This window comes from Scyliorhinus canicula, chromosome 13, assembly GCF_902713615.1.
Source record: "Scyliorhinus canicula chromosome 13, sScyCan1.1, whole genome shotgun sequence".
NCBI lineage: Eukaryota > Metazoa > Chordata > Chondrichthyes > Carcharhiniformes > Scyliorhinidae > Scyliorhinus > Scyliorhinus canicula.
Window position 1 is genome coordinate 82,401,874 of NC_052158.1, and position 21,281 is coordinate 82,423,154.

General features: G+C 50.5%; 1 protein-coding gene across 6 annotated transcripts in view; it reads right to left on the reverse strand.

Moving 5' to 3' along the window:
* LOC119976425 (ubl carboxyl-terminal hydrolase 18-like) overlaps positions 1-21,281 on the reverse strand; it is a 129,597-nt gene that overhangs the window by 4,860 nt on the left and 103,456 nt on the right. For 3 of the 6 annotated variants that reach the window (XM_038816953.1, XM_038816958.1, XM_038816957.1), the window contains 3 exons: positions 10,320-10,451; positions 6,679-6,752; positions 1,758-1,809 (listed from right to left, as the gene is read on the reverse strand). In XM_038816953.1, the coding sequence (XP_038672881.1) occupies positions 1,767-1,809; positions 6,679-6,752; positions 10,320-10,451 (249 nt within the window). In that variant the 3' untranslated portion in view covers positions 1,758-1,766. The remainder of the gene's footprint in view (positions 1-1,757; positions 1,810-6,678; positions 6,753-10,319; positions 10,452-21,281) is intronic. The other 3 variants (XM_038816956.1, XM_038816954.1, XM_038816955.1) reach the window with 3 other exon arrangements.

Genomic DNA, 21,281 nt, shown 5'->3' on the forward strand with positions numbered 1-21,281 from the left:
AAGGCCTGTGCAGGCGCTGGCTGAGGCCCAGGGCAGGGCTTCCCTATCACAGGCAGCCATGTGCCAGAACCACCTAGACATTGCATCTGCGCTTCTGAGCGTGGCTCAGTCACAGCAGGCCATGGCTGGGACCGTCGGTGGCATTGCCCAGGTGCTGGTCAACATGACGCAGACCCCAGAAGATGGCTGCCGAAGGGGACCCAGGCAGCAAGACTCCTCCACTTCTGATGTACCACCTTGGGATCCTTCTAGACGTTAGGCCCCGTAAGGCCAGAAGGTTAGACACCAGTTAAGTTGCCCTGCACCATAGGGGCCTCTGGCCCTGGTGTCCATCCCTGCTGCCAGAGATACTGCCGGCTGCCTCTGCTCTTGTCAGAGGTATGCTCCATGGCATCCTGCCCATAGGTGCTACTGTGGGAATTGCCCTTGGGTGGGCTGCGTGAAGCCTGGCCGGTGGGTGGCAGCTGGGGAGAGTGGGGTAGACGGTGGGGACTGGGGCGTGTGATGGTGGGGTAGGGCACTCATATGGACGGTGTCATTATGCAGAACCAGGGGCCAAGGTGGGTGGTCAGTGGGGTGCGCAGCTGATGGCTGCCTTGCCAATGGCGACCCATGCCTGGACACTGCCCCAGTCCTGTGAGGTGTCATTCCGGCCACACAGCCCATTCCCCCGTCGACCCCCCCGGCCCTGGCAGAGCCCTTCCCCCACCCCAGCCAACCCAGAAAGTGTCTGACCCAGCAGCCCACGGTCACGCCTCCCCATGTCCTAGCTCTTCTCTCTTCCTCATTAGTCATGAAGCAGGCTTCGCGATTTTTAAAAACACAAGTGAACCTCGCCGTTGGAGGCAGAGAATTGCGGAGGCCCCGGAGAATACCGGATTAGGCCCGCTAATGATATGTCAAAGGTGTTTACTGCACATACATTCTGGAACGCGCTGACACCGCTGTCGAGGTGACGGAAAATTGCAATTTGACGTGAAACTGGCTCCCGCCATGATTTCGGCGTTGGAACAGATTCTCCGTCCAATTTCATTTCCCGATATCGGCATTGGTTGACAGAGAATCCCGCCCGTGATGTTTCCCCTAGCTAGGAGGTGCCTAGAACCAGGGGACCCAGTATCAGAATAAGAGGCAGGTCTACATATTAATAACACCAAAGGATACAGGGATACTGCAGGAAAATCGTTTTGAAATAGATCAGCCTTGACCTCATTAAATTTCACCATGGGCTCGAAAGGCTAAATGGCCTAATCCTTATTTTCTTATGTAATCCCAGCAATTTTTCATAAAATATTGCATATAGCCACACTTGTAATGCATGTTCTGACTCATATAATGGGTTTTACATTGGTCTAAACAATCTAAACACTTGGCACACAATAATCATTGACCTACAATGTACTTTCGAAGGTATCTTACAATAGTGGGTCAAATTTTGAATGAACAGGTTTGGGTTAGATGCCATTTTACACCTTGTTTGGTTTTATGCCCCAGATTAGTTAGGATAAAACCAGGGCTCAAAATGATCTTTCATCTCACTAAGGTTTTGTCAGAGAGAACTTTAATTCTGCAGCACCATAGTCTTGTTCAGTATTGAGCTTTCACGCTGTGACAAAAATAATCCTAAAGGTGCCAATAGAAGTGAAGAAGGCTCCCAAGAATCTTTTACTCAATGAAAATCTTTTTGAAATGGCTTTGAAACCAATATGTATTTTGTGCACTTATCATGAATATTTCATAAATAATGAACGACTAACCTGAAATGATCAGTCCATCCTCTTATAAAAGAGAAGATAAGCAGTTTGTCTCCTAAATAGAATGAAAATTGTTAAACTTGGCTATCACATAGCAATCACACATATTTACATGCAGTCATAACCAATACCTTAGCAAGGCTAATTTTGCATATGGCTAGTCTGAAAGATTAAATTGTACTTACTACATATTCTTTTATTGAAACTATTTGTCTAAGGGTGTACTATATATATCGCCCCATTTGTAGATCTGTCCTACCCTTCCTCAAGAATTTTTGGCCTGTGATCACCCTCATATTTAACCTTCTATACCTTGACAGCACCTTCACCAACTTTGATACATGGATAGGTTTTCAGCAACACATCCTGGACAATGAACAGAATGGCCTTTCAGTTAAATAAGCAAAATACTGCAGGCGCCAGAATCTGAAGCAAGGGCAGAGGATACCAGAAAATCTCAGCAGGTCTGATGGCATCTACCAGGAGAGAAACAGAGTGCTAACATTTTGATTTCCGTGACTTTTTTCAGAACTGAAGGGAGAGAGAATGTGTTAGAGCTGTCAAAGATTGCAACAAAAGTCGCAACTTTAAGAACAAAAGTCAGATGGCCTAGTGTGGTAATGGGTGTGGGTGGTTGTACTGAATCGATACATGTATGAGATACTTAAACCAAAAGGGGTTTAAGATGGAGGAGCAAGGTCACAATCTAAAGTTGCTGAACTCAACGGTGAGTCACGAGGGCTACAACATCCCCAACTGGAAGATGAAATGCTGCTCTTCCAGCTTGCGCGGGCTTCACTGGAACATTGCAGCAGGCCAAGGACAGACATGTGGGCATGAGGACGAGGTGCTGAGTTAAAATGGCAAGCAACGGGAAGGTTGCGATCATGCTTGCAGACTGAGCAAATGTGTTCCGTAAAGCGGTTACCCAGACTGGGTTTAATCTCCCCAATGTAGAGGAGACCACATTGGGAGCAGCGATACAATAGACAAAATGTGGAGGAAGTGCAAGTTAAATGCTGCTTAACCTGAAGGGAGCATTTGGGGCCTCGAAAGGTGCAAAGGTAAAGGGACAGATGTTGCACCTTCTGTGATTGCAAGGGAAGGCACCCTGGGAAGGGGATAGAGAGTTGTGCACAATGGTGAAATGGATCAGGGTGTCATGGAGGGAGAGGCCTAAGCAGAATGCTGATTGGGGGGGGGGGGGGGGGGGGGGGGGGCATGAGGAGCAGATGTTTTTCATGGTGAAAAATGAAATGAAATGAAATGAAAATCGCTTATTGTCACGAGTAGGCTTCAAATGAAGTTACTGTGAAAAGCCCCTAGTCGCCACTTTCCGGCACCTGTTTGAGGAGGCTGTTACGGGAATCGAACCGTGCTGCTGGCCTGCTTTCAAAGCCAGCGATTTAGCCCTGTGCTAAACAGCCCCAGTAAATGAAAATAGCTTATTGTCACAAGTAGGCTTCAAATTAAGTTACTGTGAAAAGCCCCTAGTCGCCACATTCCGGCACCTGTTTGGGAAGGCTGGTACAGGAATTGAACCGTGCTACTGGCCTGCCTTGGTCTGCTTTCAAAGCCAGTGATTTAGCTGTGTGCTAAACCAGCCCAGCTGGTGGCATCATGCTGGCATCCTTTCAGTTAACTATTTCAGATACAGGGATTATCAGAGTCCTCAGTTATTTCTCTTGCAGTCTTCAAAAATCAATAAGTTATTGCAACATTAGAACCGCGATTCAATCAGAAAACGTCCAAATGTAATTTTGGGCGTGTTTGGCAGGGTGTTTCCCCACTGCCTTTATGGGTGCGACCCACACGGTAGTCACCCACACTTAAGTCGTTTTTTGGGCCTTGGGGAGTTTCTTCCCGGTCTAACTCACATTGTGGGCACGAATGGCCTCATCACGCCCAACTCGATGACGCAGCGAGGCCATTAAATTTCACGATAGGCCTCTCAACGCTCGAAACGTCTCTCGAGATCTAATGAGATCATGTGAGACGTCGCAATCTGAATCTTGCCCTTGCTGGTGAGATCCAGATTAACATATTTAAGTGAGCCATTAGGTTCTTTTAAATAAGTCTACGCTGGATTCACCCGAGGCCAGGAATGAATACTCATGCCTGGGAGACCTCGCCAGGGCGCCATTTAGCACTGATTCCCACATATTTGGACCAGGCATAAAGGCACCTGGGAAATCTCCAGGGCTATCGGACGATGAGGATGGTCGGGCTTACGCAGGGCAATACCCTGCACTCCCGTTGACACCCAGAAACCTTGCACTGTTACCCTGACACATTGGCCCTGTTACCCTGGCAGTGCCACTCTGGCACAGCCAGAGTGCCCAGGCAGTACTGCCAGGGTACCAGACTGGCAGCACCAAGGTACCTGGGTGCCAGGTTTTCCTTGCCCAAGAGGTGTTGGGGCAGTGGGGGGGGGGGCCTCCGGAGGCCACAGTGTGGTGTCCGAGGGAGGTCAAGAGACCGGAGCTCCAGTACAGTATGTGAGGCAAGTGCGGCCTAGGTGCGTTCCAAAACAAGGCCAAAAAAAGCAGGAGCCCCGTTTGATAGTGGGGTCATTCTCGGTGTTGACAAAGACCCTGCTCGATGCACCCAAAATGCATAAAATCAGTCCCTTTTTCATTTTGAGAGGGTGTCCTGATCGCTAAGTGAGCTTGAGGGCCCCTCACAATCCTCACCCATGGGCAATGCCACCCCTCGCAGATATGGACATTACCTCCCCCCCCCGCAAGTGGGGACACCGCTATGGTCGTTGAGGCCCCTGCTCTTCAGGCCCCCCACCTTTTCAGGACCCCTCTTCATCCTCCCAACCTTTATGAGGCCCTTTTATGATGTCCCTTCATACACCCCCTTCAATCCCCCCCGCTCTTCATAACCTCCTCAGGTAGCGACACTTGGCAGTGCCAATCTGACAACTGGGCACCATGACATTGCAAGCCTGGCACCTGGGCAATTCCACTGGCACCACCAACCGGGCAGCCTGGCAACACTGCCAGGGTGCCTAGTTGTCATTGCCAGTGTGCCGGGGGACTGCCCTGTCCCTGACCACCCGGGGATCTCCAATGGCTTCCGAGAATCCCGGCTGTCCATTTCCCCTCGTCTTCGCTTGTGGAGACCAGCAATAATTGACGCTCGATTTAACCCTCACTGGTGCGGCCAGTGACTCCCGGGTGCCCAGCTGGCCGTGCATATTTAAATGAATGGATCATGCCCAATGACAGCGTGATCCAGATCGTGCCAGGTGCCAAGAGTCGAGTGGTTCGCGCAGGTTTTTGCACCCAGCGCAAAGCCCGATTTGGGCCTCTCCTGTGATTCACATGGTGCACCCGGTGGTAGAATTGTGCCGTAGACCTCTTTCAATAGGTTTAAATTACCAAGTAAATTGTTGCAACAAAAATGAATAAATAATAATAAATGAAATTCGATCTAGCACCTTAAGAGGCTAACTATAAAACAGCTGCAGCCTAATTGCTAAGTTATTTAGAAACGTCAGTTTAATATAAACAGTGGGCATGATTTACCAGCCTGCACGCGGCTGACTTGGTGATGCGATGGGGCCGTTGAATCTCGCAATTTGCAAAACTTGAGACATCTCGCAACATTCAACCAGGCCTCGTCCTTGCTGGGCGAGAACCAGATCAGCATTTTTAAATGATCCATTAGGTATCTAAACACTGTGCCTCGGAGACAACGAGCGAGCACGGTTGCCATTGGTCCCCACCAATGTGAACCAAACATGGACTGGCACCAGGCAATCGGGGGCTCCAGGGTGGTCGGGCTCTGTGCAGGGTGGTATCCTGACACCCCAGATGCCATCTGGGCACCCTCGCACTGCCAACCCAACACCCTGGTAGTGCGACCCAGGCACTGATAGGGTGCCCAGGTGGCACTGCCAGGCTGGCATTGCCAAGGTGCCCAGGTGACACCTGGGATGTCACGATACATTCTTGCCCAGAAAAATCTGAAATGTGATCAATTTAGTATTACAATTAAGTTTGGCATTCATTCCCCCATACATTAAAGAAAAGGTGTGATTCTCCCAAAATGGAACAAAGTCCCCTCGCGAGCGCGTTTAGTTGTGTGTTTCCCAGCATTTGTAGTGCCGAGAAACACATAGCTATTGAAGGGGCTAGAACAGGGAAACACGCGGCCGAGGCCGCACATGGCCCCATTTTGTACAGTGGAGAGCTCCGCTAGCCAGAGCTCCACATTGTAGTGAGAGATTGGGATACCATTTTTAAACGGCGTCCCGAACTCTGAGGTGCCCAAAACAATCCCTGATCTTCCTCCCAGCCCGAATGCCATATGGAAGGGTCCCCAGTACCCAACCCCCGCCCCAACACCCATGCTGGGCAACCCCGGTTTGATTGTGGGCATGCAGAAAATGCCAGCTTGGCACCTTGGTAATGCCAACATGGCACCCTGGCAGTGCCAATGCCAACTGGCAGTGCCACCTGGGTGCCTCTGCAGTGCTGGGCTGGCACCCAGGTGGCACTGCCTGGGTGCCCAGATGGCACCATCAGTGCCAGGGCACCACCCTGCCCAAAGAGCATGAAGCTGGGGCCGTCTGATCTCCTTGGAACCCCCATGAGTGACGTTCCGTCTGGTCCCCGTTTGTGGAGACCGGTACTGACTGGCGCTCGCCTGAAGTCTCTGAGGTAAAGAGGTTGAATCCCAAAGCCTCCGGTACTTTGGGAAGCTGCACATTAGAATTAGATTTACTGCCTCGCTCTAATTTGCAGATTTGATAAAAAGTTGAATCTTGCGAGACGTTGCGAGCCGGGTAGATCCTGGGAGCAGAGTCTCCCAGCTTTCAACGGCCACGCTGCGCTGCCGCAAGCTGCTTTCCCAGTGCAGCGCAGTTGTTGAATCGCGACGAAAGTTAACGGATGTATTGCAATAATCTTACATTTCAAATTCATACCAAAGTCTTGCGGAGCTGCTGGATGATCCAAATGTATTTTCAACATCTTTCCATGTTGCCTATGAGAGCAGAGATAAACAATATTCATAATTTAAATTAACTTTCACAATCTGAAAATCCAGGAAGAACAGCATTACAGCAAGTTAATCCATTCTTGAGAGGCCTTGAAATGTTCACGTTGACTTCCTTATTCCTTGGGCAACGTGCAAACTCCACACACAGGATCGAACCCGGGTCCCTGGCACCGTGAGGCAGCAGTGCTAACCACTGCACTACTGTGCCGCCCTTTTCCGACCGCAGATAAGTGAGATGCACTTGGAGAACGTCACCTCATCAATGATTTCAAGGTAGGTAAACGCTTCTTTAGCCTATCTAGGCTAGAGAAGGGAAAGATTGTCCTGGAGTAAGAGTTACAAGTCTGTCTGAGGAGTGATTGTCCTGGGGCTGAGGCCACACAGTGAAAAGACCGTTCTGGGGCTGAAACCCCACTTGGCTACGTTGGGAATATATTCCATGGCTTCTAGTTATGTTTTACCCTTTTGCAGCAGTTGTGAAACAAAATAGATCCACACCTGTGCCACCATTACTTATTGGAAGCCATCAGCAGAAACTCATAACGAAAACCAATAAAATCATGATTCACACTTAAACAGTAAGAAGTCTTACACACTTACACAGGTGAAGAACAATATAGGATGTTGTCAGAGTTTTTAAATAACCATAATTGTGATGATTTCAAGTTAAAAGATAAAGATAAATAAAGATGTGTAGTTTTCACAGTGCACATTAAAATGATGTGGAGATGCCGGCGTTGGACTGGGGTGAGCACAGTAAGAATTCTTACAGCACCAGGTTTATGTCCAACAGGTTTGCTTCAAATCACTAGCTTTCGAAGCACAGCTCCTCCCTCAAGTGAATGAAGAGGTGGGTTCCAGAAACATATATATAGACAAAAATCAAAGAAGATGATACTTTGAATGCGAGTCTTTACAGGTCCAGACGGAGCAACTGGAGAGAGAGATAATCACAGGTTAAAGAGGTGTGAATTGTCTCAAGCCAGGACAGTTGGTAGGATTTTGCAAGTCCAGGGACCCGGTTGAGGCTATACTCATCTTTCAACGTCTGTAGATGTCTGTTACGTTCCTCCTCGTCTGTGCGGAACTTGGCTACAAGTTTCTGCTCGGCGATTCTGCATTGTCGCGTGTCCTGAAGGCTGCCTTGGAGATCGCTTACCCGGAGATCAGAGGCTGAATGCCCTTGACTGCTGAAGTGTTCCCCAACTGGAAGGGTGCGCAACCTCAAAGAGACCATTGTTTACAGCAAACCACCCAGCCTTCAGAACAGCGACCACACTACCACACAACCATACCATGGCAATCTCTGCAAAACATGCCAGATCATCGACATGGGTACCACCATACACGCGAGAACACCACCCACCAGGTACGTGGTACATTCTTGTGTGACTCTGCCAATGTTGTCGTCCTCATACACTGCAGGAAATGGATGTCCTGAAGCGTGGTACATTGGCGAGACTATACACACGCTGCAACAACGGATGAACGGACATCGCGCAACAATTGGCAGGCAGGAACGTTCCCTTCCAGTCGGGGAACACTTCAGCAGTCAAGGGCATTCAGCCTCTGATCTCCGGGTAAGCGGCCTTCAGGACACGCGAGCAGAAACTTGTAGCTAAGTTCTGCACACAAGTACGGCCTCAACTGGGACCTTGAATTCATGTCGCATTACATTCTCCCCCCCCCCCCCATCTGGCCTGGACTTGCAAAATCCTACGAACTGTCCTGGCTGGAGACAATTCACACCTCTTTAACCTGTGATTATCCCTCTCTCCAGTTGCTCCATCTGGACCTGTAAAGACTTAATTACCTGCAAAGACTTGCATTCAAAGTATTATCTTGCATCTTTGACTTGGTCTATATATATGTTTCTGGAACCCGCCTCATCATTCACCTGAAGAAGGAGCTGTACTCCGAAAGCTAGTGGTTTGAAACAAACCTGTTGGACTTTAACCTGGTGTTTAAATTCTGCACATTAAGATGAATCAATAGGAGGAAAAATTATCGCAGAAAATACATTTTATTCTTTTAGCTGAAATAACTTGGGCGAGAATTTTACTCTTTGGCCAGGCAGGTTCCAAGCCAGGAGGGGAGGGTTGGGGTTAGCATAGAATTGCATGGACTGGATTACTTCCGGGATTCCGCCCGCCCCAACCCAGATGCTATTTCACGGTAGGGTCCTGGGACAGAAAGCCTGCCCATGCCACTATTAAGGCCTTTGAGTGCCATTTAACAGCTACTAAAGGACTTTTTCCAGCCATGCCACAATGTATAGGCTGGTGGGGGCCAGTTAGATCAGGGTACCAAAACGAAAAAGTGAACTTTCTCAATCCTGGCAAGAAGTCGGGGAGGGGGGGGGGGGGGGGGGGGGGTGGGGCACACCTCAATCTGAAGGCCCCATCAGATTTGGGATGTCCTCCCCTCTCAGGGACCTGGGAGCTCTGGCCCTCCCTCTCCCCCATCCTGAGATCACCCCTCCCAAACCCTTCCAGGACATCCGCCATTTTACCACCCCTGGTACTTACTGAATTGCAGTCCCAGAACTCTAGGCGCAGGCACAGCGCTGCAGTACCTCTTTTGGCCACTGCAATGCTGTGCTGAGAGGGGCTAGAGAGCTGCCAGAAAGTCAGAGTGGCCGACAGCCCCTCAAAAGGGGGGACTACTGTCCAAGCGCAGATGGAAGTCTACCCTGCTGCCAATCAATCCTCACATGAGCGTAAAATGGCAGCTTGCCTGCTGGAGTCAAAGGTTGCATTCCCTGTCAACTCTCAGGATGGCGGACACCAAGCACTTCCCAGCTGGAAAATTCAGGCTATGGTATATTAATAAATTATCTGCCTCACAATACTGGCTGTTACATTTGCCACCATTGCTTCACCTGATCCCCGTGAAAGACAATCCCTCGTCCCCTCCTTTCCATTGTTCCCTCTTTGTTTTCGTCTTCACAAATTATCGTTGGACTTTTGATCTATTCTCCAAACTTGAAATAGCAGTTTGCATCTGCACAGCAAGTCAACAAACATGTCAACCTGTCTGTATCCACTCTGTCTCTGTCTCTGTCTCTGTCTCTCTCTCTCTCTCTCTCGAGCTCACCGAAACACAGCTCAATGGTGTCAGCGACATACTATTTGTTTAATATAAATTTAGAGTACCCAACTATTTTTTTCCAATTCAGGGGCAAGTTAGCGTGACCAATCCACCTACCCTGCACATCTTTTTGGGTTGTGGGAATGAGACCCACGCAGACACGGGGAGAATGTGCAAACTCCACACGGACAGTGACCTGGGGCCGGGATCGAACCGGGTCCTCAGCGCAGTGAGGCAGCAGTGCTAACCACTGTACCACAATGCTGTCAGCTACATACTAGTCAGCAACTAAACAGAGAACAAATGAATGGGTTTACGAAGGAGTTCACCTGATGGCAGACTGTACTTCAAATAGTCAGGCATGGTGTACAAATAACCAGCCTCAAGCAAACTAGACAGGTCTATAATCTGGGTGATGGGATTATAATTTTGGTTCTGCATCTTAATTATACCAGTACTTACTCTCTGAACAATTTCATCATTCATGTAGTACCAGTCCATTTCTTGAACGTTCCTTACATAAGCATAATAATGCCCAAAGGTTCCACTGCCCTCATGCACAATCACAGACAGAAGTTTGTATTGCCATTTGTTCTGCAAAGGAAAAAGTAAACAATTAGCAGCAACTAATTGATAATGGGCATGATTAAACCACCACATTGCGCCCGCTGTAGATCTGGGCGACAAAATCAAGATTCACGCCAGGTGGGTACCAGTTTGCAATTGACCCGGCTCGCTACCGATGGCGAGTTCTGGATCTCGCACAAAAACAGCGAGCATATCATTAATCCTCATTTGCATTCATTTCAATCTCATTAGCAAGATTGAAGTCAAATGCAGTGGCCTACCAGGAATTAACTAGTTCCACAGCATGAAATCACACGGGCATCGTTTAGCACTCCTTTTTAAAACTATGAAGTTGCTGCAATGGCTGCTGAGGGGAAGTGAGGAGGTGAGCACCCATTTCCATTTTCCAGCATGTAGCTCAAGGGCATCAGAGCTGTTGACCCAGTGCTCAGGGTGGGGGGGGAAGGGGAGACTCCTCAGAGTGTTTGGGCTTGGTCGGGGGGCTGACGAGTTCAAGGTCGGAGGTCGTCCCTGCAACGGGTGGAGGAGGGGAGGGGGCGATGAGGGGCTTTGCATCTGTGCGGCCTTCAAGCCATCTTTACATATATTGCGGAGACCCATAAGCTGCAGCCTGTCTGTCCCACCAGAGGCCCTAGGTTGGCCTCCAGTGCTTATTACTCCCTGACAGTGCTTGTAGGGCCTTGGGGGTGTCCACTGGACGGAGGAGGCGCTGGAGTGAAATCCAGAGGCCTTTGAGTCACCTGGCTTTGCCAGTCCTGGTGGCTCCCCACAGTCTGCACTATGGTGTCGACACCCTCAGCGATGCTCCTCTGTGGGTATTTCTCTGGTTGGCAACCAGTAGCTAGTGGTGTCCCTCAGAGATCAGGGTTGGGCCCAGAATTATTATTTTTTTTTTAATAAATATTTTTATTGAAGCATTTGCAAAATTTTTATAACAATAATAACATAAACATCAACATGGTAAACTAGACATTTCCCACCCAACCCCTTCTGTACATCCCTTAACCATATTGCACCTACCCACCCCCCAACCCTTCAGAATACTGCTTCTGCTGACATATTAATTTTCCCCGGGAAAGTCGACGAACAGCTGCCACCTCCGGGAGAACTCCAGCATTGACCCTCTGAAGGCAAACTTTATTTTCTCCAGCTTCAGAAACCCAGCCATGTCACTGACCCAAGTCTCCACACTCGGGGGCTTCGAGTCCCTCCGCATTAAAAGGATCCGTCTCCGGGCTACCAGGGAGGCAAAGGCCAGAACTCGGCCTCTTTCTCTCCCTGAACTGCCGGGTCTTCTGACACTCCAAAGATCGCTATCTCTAGACTCGGCACCACCCGCGTACCTAGCACCTTGGACATTGCCTTGGCAAACCCCTGCCAGAACCCTCCAAGCTTCGGGAATGCCCAAAACATATGGACATGGTTTGCTGGGCATCTGGCACACCTCACACATCTATCTTTTACTCTGAAAAACTTGCTCACCCTCGCCACCGTCATGTGTGCCTGGTGTACCACCTGAAACTGTATTAGACTGAGCCTGGCACATGATGAGGAGGAATTAACCCTGCTTAGGGCATCCGCCCACAGACCCGCCTTTCACTCCCCACCTAGCTCCTCCTCCCACTTGCCTTTCTGTTCCTCCACCGGGGTCTCCTCCGCCTCCAACAACTCCTGATGGATATCCGACACTTTCCCCTCCCGCCACCCAGGTACCGGACACTACTCTGTCCTGTATCCCCATGGCGGGATCAGCGGGAAAGCCAACACCTGTTTCGTCAGAAAGTCCCGGACTTGTAAATATCTGAAACCATTCCCCGGCGGCACCTTGAACTTGCCTTCAGACTGGGAAAACTTCCATCTATGAATAGATCTCCCATCCGTCTAATTCCTGCCCTCTGCCAACTTCAGAACCCGCCACCTATCCTGCCCGGCGCGAACCTGTGGTTATTGCAAATCGGGGTCCAGACTGACTCTCCCTCCACCTTCTTATACCTCCTCCATTGCCCCCAGGACCTCAATGCCGCCACCACCACCGGGCTAGTGGAGTAAGGGGCCGACGGGAACGGCAGAGATGCTGTTACCACTGTTCCCAGACTGGTGTCTTTACACAACACCGCCTCCATCCGTACCCATGCCAACCCCTCCCCATTACCACCTTCCTAATCATCACTATATTCGCCGCCCAGTAGTAGCTGCAGAAGTTCGGCAGTGCCAACCCACCCTCCCCCCGACCGCGCTCCAACAACATTTTCTTCACCCGCGGAGTTTTATTCGCCCACACAAAGCCTGAAATAACCTTATTCACCCGCTTGAAAAAGGCCTTATGGATGAAGATGGGGAGGCACTGGAAAACAAACAAAAATCTGGGGAGCATCGTCATTTTCACAGTCTGTACCCTCCCCGCCAGCGATAGCGGGAGCATATTCCATCTTTTAAAGTCCCCCTCCATTTGCTCCACCAGCTGGGTTCGGTTGAGCTTGTGTAATGCCTCCCATTTCTGAGCCACCTGTATTCCCAGGTAGCGAAAGCTCCTCTCTACCATCCTGAGTGGCAGCTACTTCAGTCTCCTCTCCTGCCCCCTTGCCTGGATCAGGAACAATTCACTTTTTCCCATGTTCAATTTGTACCCCGAGAACCTGCCAAATTCCCCCAAGATCTGCATAACCTCCCCCATCCCCTCCACCGGGTCCGCGACGTACAAGAGCAGATCGTCCGCGTACAGCGAAACCCGGTGCTCACCCCCCCCCCCCCCCCCCCCAACCGAACCAGCCCCTGCCACTTCCTTGATGCTCTGAGTGCCATGGCCAACAGCTCTATAGCCAGAGCGAACAGCAACGGGGTGAGGGGGCACCTCTGCTTCGTCCCTCAGTGTAGCTTAAAGCACCCCGACCTCAGCCGGTTCGTGCGCACACTCGCTACCGGCGCCTGGTAGAGCTATCGCACCCAGTCGATTAAGCCCTCCCCAAACCTTCCCACTCCACCTGACCAAAAGCCTTCTCCGCGTCCATTGCAACCACCACCTCCGCCTCCTCTCCTTCTAAGGGCATCATAATTACATTCAAAAGCCTCCGAACGTTGGCATTGAGCTGTCTACCCTTATCACCCCCGGGACACATCTTCTATCCTACTGGCCAAACTCTTAGCCAGCAGCTTGGCATCTACGTTCAAACGCGAGATCAGTCTATTTGACCCACATTGCTCTGGGTCCTTTTCTCGTTTAAGGATGAGTGAAATCAAGGCCTGCGACATCGTTGGGGAGAGGATTCCCCTCTCTTTAGCCTCATTAAAGGTCCTCATCAGCAGTGGGCACAACACCTCTGAGAACGTCTTATAGATTTCTACCGGGTCACCGTCCGGTCCCGGAGCCTTGCCCGACTGCATGCCCTCCAGTCCTTTAACAATTTCCTCTGCTTCAATCGGGGCCCCCAGTCCCTCGACCAGGTCCTCCTCCACCCTCGGGAACCTCAACTGATCGAGGAATCGCCTCATCCCTTCTATACCAGGCGGGGGTTCCGACTCATATAATTTATTATAAAATTATTTTAAAGCGTTGTTCACCCCCGCTGGTTCCAATACCATGTCGCCCTCTCTATTCCTTACTCCCCCAAACTCCCTGGCCACTTCTCTCTTCCTAAGCTGGTGCACCAACATCCTGCTTGCCTTTTCCCCATATTTGTAGACCGCCCCCCTTGCCCTCCTCAACTTCTCCACCTCGTTCCCCGTGGTCAACAACTCCCCGGGTCCGGGGCCTCCAAATATCTCCTATCCATTCAAAGTATCTCCTCCACTAATCTGTCCCTCTCTGCTCGTTCCACCTTTTCTCTATGGGACCGAATCAAAATTAGTTCTCTTCTTACAACTGCTTTCAGAGCCTCCCAAACTCCCGTTGCTGATACCTCACCCATATCGTTTGTATCCAGGTAATTCTGAATGGACTTATTCACCTGCCCGCAAACCGCTTCGTCCGCTAACAACCCCACATCCAGTCTCCAGAGCAGGCACTGCCCTCTCTCCTTACTCAACCGCTAATCCACCCAATGCGGGGCATGATCAGAGACTGCAGTCGCCAATTATTCTGTCCCTGCCACCTTAGGAATTAGCACCCTGCTGAGAACAAAACAATTAATGCGAGAGTAAACTTTATGGACACGAGAAAAAAAACGAAAACTTCTTCGCCCTCGGCTGTTCGAATCTCCACGGGTCTACCCACCCCACCCCTGCCCTCCCTCCATCTGCTCCATAAATCCCCTCAACTCCTTCACCGTGGTTGGCCTTCTTCCAGTCCTGGATTTTGACCAGTCCAAATCGGGATCAATAACCGTTTTAAAGTCTCCACCCACAATCAAGCCATGAGACTCTAGGTCCAGGATCTTGCCTACCACCCGTCTCATAAATCCCACATCGTCCCAGTTCGGAGCGTATACGTTTACAAGCACCACCGGTACACCCTCCAGCTTCCCACTCACCATTATATATCTACCCCACCCCCCTTGTCTGCTACAATTCTTCCAGCCTCAAACGCCACTTGCTTGCTGATCAATATCACTACACCCCCCCCCCCGGTGTTTGAGTCCTGCCCAGAGTGAAACACCTGACAAACCCACCCCTTTCTCAATCAAGTCTGATCAATAATCTTTAGATGCGTCTCCTGAAGCATTGCTACGTCTGCCCTCAGCCCCTTTAAATGCGTGAAAACGCGAGCCCTTTTGACCTGCCCATTCAAAATCCTCACATTCCACATAATCAGCTTGGACGGGGGCTGCCAACCACCCCCTCCCGCCACCCCTCCTCCCCCCTGCCGACTAGCCATAACCTTTTTTTGGCCAGCCCAGAGCCTGCGCCCCCAGCTTCCCCGAGCTCCCCCCCAAGCAGAACCGCCCGACCTCCCTTTTGTTCCCCGATAATCGTTCCCCCCCTCCAACAGTCCCCAAAACCTAATCCCCCAGGTCAAGCACCATTTTAGCACATGTGCATCCCCCACCACGCTTCCGAGAGTCAGCTGACCCATGCTGACCCCGACAGCCCCCGCCCTTGGTGCCAAACAGTCTGGCTCCCTATTGTTCGAACCCCTCTCCCGACATGCATAAACCATTTAAAAACATCGCAGTCCCCAGTAAGTAAACAACCTCCAGTAAAAGAAATTAACATAAACCAATGCAGAAACAATCACTTGAAACCAGTCCCAACCTCCCACAGAATAGCACCAACTTCAGGGCTCCCCTCCCCCCTCCACATCCAATCTCTGTAAAAACAAAGCACCCTCAGGCCACCACCCCAGCCCAATACTTAACCCAGAACCATATACAGTCTTATTTGAACCGATGCAAGAATTACAAAAATTACAAACCGCCGCCACATAACTCCTTCAAGACTGAAGTGTCCTTTAAGACGCTTCCAGCTTATTTCCTTTAATAAAAGACCACACATCGTCCGGTGCCTCAAAGTAAAAGTGCCGGTCTTTGTGAGTAACCCACAACCGCCCTGGATACAGCATCCCGAATTTCACCCCCTTCTTGAAGAGGATCGTCTTCACCTGGTTAAACTCAGCATGCCTGTTGGCCAGCTCCACCCCCAGGTCCAGGTAGATGCGCACCTCGCTATTCTCCCATCTGCCACTCCGCTCCTTCTTGACCCACCACAAGACGAATTCTTTGTCAGAAAAGCGGTAGAAACGCACCACCATGGCCCTCGGCGGATCATTTGCCTTAGGCTTCTTTGCGAGGGCTCGATGCGCGCCAAGAAAACGCCCCAGGCCCCATCAGTGTCTCCAACATGCTCGCCACATATGCTCCCGCATTCGACCCCTCAATTCCTTCAGGGAGGCCAATGATCCTTAAGTTCTGCCTCCTGGACCTGTTCTCCAGGTCCTCCAACTTCTCCTGCATTCTCTTGTGGCACTCATCCAACACCTCCACCTTGTGCTCCAGCACGGTTAGATAGTCCTCCTGGCTGGACAACTTTAGCTCAATTTCTTGTATCGCTTTCCCTTGGGCCGCCTGGTTCAAAACCACTTGATCGATCGCAGCCTTGATCGGGTCCAGCATTTCCTTTTTCAGCTCAGCGAAACAGTCCTTAAAGAACTTCATCTGCTGCTCCTTAGACCACTGAGCCACCGCTCCCTGGTCCTGACCCTCCGCCATGCTGCACCGCAGTACCAGCTCCGACTGCTTCACTGTATCAGAGCTGAGTCTTTTCACACGGCCACTTCTAGACCAATTACCTGTGCATTGGAGAGGAAATCCTTCTTAATATTGTCCACTACACTGATCTATTCCTTAAAGTCATGAAAAGTCAGGAGAAAAGGTCCGAAAGTCCGTTTCAGGCAGGAGCTATCGAATGTGCGACCTACTCCTCCATGGTCGTCACCGGAAGTCCAATTGTTCACAATTTATATAGATGATTTGGAGTTGGGGACCAAGGGCAATGTGTCCAAGTTTGCAGATGACACTAAGATGAGTGGTAAAGCAAAAAGTGCAGTGAATGCTGGAAGTCTCAGAGGGATTTGGATAGGTTAAGTGAATGGGCTAGGGTCTGGCAGATGGAATACAATGTTGATAAATGTGAGGTTATCCATTTTGGTAGGATTAACAGCAAAAGGGATTATTATTTAAGTGATAAAATATTAAAACATGTTGCTGTGCAGAGAGACTTTGGTGTGCTAGTGCATGAGTCACAGAAGGTTGGTTTACAAGTGCAACAGGTGATTCAGGCGGCAAATGGAGTTTTGTCCTTCATTGCTAGAGGGATGGAGTTTAAGACTAGGGAGGTTATGCTGCAACTGTACTGGGCGTTAGTGAGGCCACACCTGGAGTATTATGTTCAGTTTTGGTCTCCTTACCTGAGAAAGGACATACTGACACTGGAGGGCGTGCAGAGGAGATTCACTAGGTTAATCCCAGAGCTGAAGGGGTTGGATTACGAGGAGAGGTTGAGTAGACTGGGACCGTACTCGTTGGAATTTAGAAGGATGCAGAGGGGTCTTATAGAAACATATAAAATTCTGAAGGGAATAGATAGGATAGATGTGGGCAGGTTGTTTCCATTGGCGGGTGAAAACAGAACTAGGGGGCATAGCCTCAAAATAAGGGAAAGTAGATTTAGGACTGAGTTTAGGAGGAACTTCTTCACCCAAAGGGCTGTGAATCAAAGGCATTCCCTGCCCAGTGAAGCAGTTGAGGCTCCTTCATTAAATGTTTTCAAAATGAAGATAGATAGTTTTTTGAAGAATAAAGGGATTAAGGGTTATGGTGAGTGGGCGGGTAAGTGGAGCTGAGTCCACAAAAGATCAGCCATGATCTCATTAAATGGCGGAGCAGGCTCGAAGGGCCAGATGGCCTACTCCTGCTCCTAGTTCTTATGCTCATGTGACTGGGCCTGGCTGTGGAATGCCTCGGCACTGTCCAGCTCAGTGACTGGGACATGATACTGAGGCCCTCAGCAATGTCACAGGTTGAACCATGCCTTGGACACCACCACTCAAGATGCAGAAATCGTGTTCCAGATTTACCACTATGATCGCCACCCTAGCAGTGTTGACCTTGGTGCCAGGCATGGTCGGTAACATCTCCCATGACTGAAGCCTTTGGGACTCATCCAATCGGCTATGCACACGCTGGAATGTCGCTGACATCCTCTCTTGAATGTCACGGCTCTGTCCTATCGTCTGCATCATCTCTGATTGAACCTTCTCCAGAGGCTCGGCATCTGACTGGGACTCAGCTGAAACCTGGGATCCAACAGACCTCCTATTGCCGACTCCCCGGATGTTCCTGCCTCCACTCAATGTGCATCAGCAACTGTGTGGTTCTCACCAGATTGTGCCCCAGAAGCCTGTGTACTAATGTCGTCCACCGAGGTATGTGTCTCTGCGCTGTTGGAAGGTGGGGGTGATAGCAAGGCCCATAGGGATAAGATGGAGAGGGAGGAGAGGCAGAGGTTACTGGAGGGTATAGTGGAGGTAGACCGCAGGTATTCGGTGCCCCCGAACAGGGAGCTTCTGGTGGAGAGGAAGGAATTGTAGGGGCTGATTTCCGGTGGCGACCATGGAGTGAGCGGTCGCACATTTGGCAGCTCCCGCTCATGGTGTTCTTTTTGTGGCCTTTACGCCAGTTTGTTGTAGGGATTTTGCAGAGGAAAGGTGCAGAAGTAAGAACAGAAGAAAGTGACCCCTAGTTTATGGAGCAGTAATCCAGCAGTAATCGCAAAAGAACGAACCAGGTGGTGATGGCGAATGAGGAGCGGACAACGGGCGTTGAGATGGTGGACAAGGTCGGACCCCGTCAGCTCAGTGGTCGATGGACCAGTTGGTGAGCTTCTTAAATGAGAAGTTCATCCAACAGCGGAAGGCAAGTGCGGAGGACCTAGCCCGGGCGGTGGACTCGATCAAGGCGGTTGTTGACCACGTGGAGACGAGACTGGCAGCCCAGGGATAAGCGATCCAGAGGTTGGAGGAGCTGACGGGGTAGCAGGAGGAACAGTCCACCCCAATGACAGCAGAGATTGGGATGCTACATGACCAGCAGAAGAGGTTGCTGGAGAAAGTGGAGGACCTCGAAAAACGTTCTCAGAGGCAGAACATTCGGATCGTGGGTCTACAGAAGGTAACTGAAGAATCGGATGCTGGTGTATATGTGGCAAAGATGTTGGAGAAGCTGCTTGGAGAAGGTGCGTTTGATCGATCGTTGGGAGGTGGATCGGGCCCACAGGGCACTGATGTGCAAGCCCCAGGGGGGTGAGCCGCCGAGGGCGATGGTGGTACGATTACATTGGTTCCTGGACAAGGGACGCATTATGAGGTAGGCCAGGCAGACGAGGCAATGTACCTGGGAAGATGTTGAGATCCGGGTGTGCCAAGACCGGGAAGCAGAGCTCGCAAAGAGGAGGGCGACCTTTAATAAGATCAAGTCGGCCCTGTATAAGGACATAAAGTGCAAACTAATGTACCCGGCCCGCCTCTGGGTGACCTATGGGGCCAGGAGCTGTACTTTGGCTCGGCGGAAGAGGCAGCGGACTTTATGAAGAAGAATAGACTGACAGGAGATGGAGGACCTTGACATTTGACGGAGGAGAGCGGAACTATGTTTTGAAAAACTTTGGGTTTGCGTTGGTCGGACTTATTTTGGGGGTTTTGCTCGTTTCTTTCCGTTTTTTTGTTTCTGCTTGGGATTAGGCCAGTATACTGTGCTTTGTTATGGGAGGAGGGGTGGACCTCTGTGTTCGGACCTTGGGAGGGATCGTCTGTGTGTTTTCACTTCTTGCCTTTGTTTTGACTGTTTGCACTAAGAGCGGGGCGGGGCGGGGGGGGGGGGGGGGGGGGGGGGAGAGAACCAGTGGGGGGTAAGATGCTAGGCGCCATGGGCGGGTGCTGCCAGGCTAGCTGGGCAGGCTAGTTCACGGATGCAAAGTGGGGGGTGAGCTGAAGACCGATGTGTTGGGGGGGGGGGGGGGGGGTGTTGGGATTAGACTGCTGATGGGGATGGGACTTTCAATTTGAAGGAAGAGGATGGTTGATGATGGTAGTTGCCCGAGGGTGGGCCAGGGGCCGCAGACTGGCCTAGGAGAGGCTATGGTTGATCAACAGGGGAGGGGGACGGGATGCCCCCGACTAGGCTGGTCACGTGGAACGTTTGGGGACTGAATGGGCCAGTCAAAAGGGCCCGTGTGTTTGCAAACTTGAGGCAATTGAAGGCAGACATGGCTATGTTACAGGAGACACATCTGAAGGTGGGGGATCAGATTAGGTTAAGGAAGGGATGGGTTGGGCAGGGGTTCCATTCGGGATTAGACTTTAAATGAGGGGGGTGGCAATCATGGTCAATAAGTGGGTGGCATTCGAGGCGGGGAAGATAGAGGTGGACCCAGGGAGGTAGATATATTATGGTTAATGGGAAATTGGAGGGAATGGCCGTGGTATTGGTAAATATATGTGCCCAAACTGGGATAATGTTGAGTTTGTTAGACGGGTGCTGGAGAAGATCCCGGAACTAGATTCACATCGACTGATTATGGGGGGACATTTCAACACAGTCCTGGATCCAAGGCTGGATTGGTCAAGTTACAGGTCTGGGAAGGTATCAGCTATGGAAAAGGAGCTGTGGAGGTTTATGGAGCGCATGGCGGGGGGTGGATCCGTGGAGATTTAGGAGGCCAAGGAGTAAGGAGTTTTCATTCTCCTCCCATGTGCACAATGTGTATTCCCGTAGAGACTTCTTTGTGTTGGACAAAACGCTGCTGGCGGAGGTGGTGGATGCTGAATATTCAGCAATTATGGTGTCCGACCACGCCCCACACTGGGTAGACATGCAAATTAGGACTTCCGGTGCAGGCCATGGAGTAAACGGTTGCACATCTAGCAGCTCTCGCCCTTAGTGTTTAATGGCTTTTAAGCCAGATTTTTCAGAAAATTTCTCAACACAAGTTGATCAAAGGGAGATGAAAAGATGATCCCCAATTTATGGAATCGTGTCCAAATAAGAGTCGTAAAAGGAGAAACCAAAAGATGAGTGAAAGCAAGAATCAGAGGTCATCGAGCACAATGGTAACGAGACAAAGCGTGTCCACGCCAGCTCACTGGTTGATGGAGCAATGGGTCGAGTACCTGGATGAGAAGTTCGCCCGGCATCGCAAGGAGTGTTCAGAAGATGTAACCCAGATGACTGGTTGGAGGAGAAAGTGACGACCCTGGGACAGGAGATTCTGAAGTTGCAGGAGCTGGCGACTGAACGAGAGGAGGGGTCCACTGCAATGGCTTTGTAAATTAGAATACTACTGGACAGCCAGAAACGACTGCTTGATAAAGTGGAAGACTTGGAGAACCGGTCTCGCAGGCAAAATATC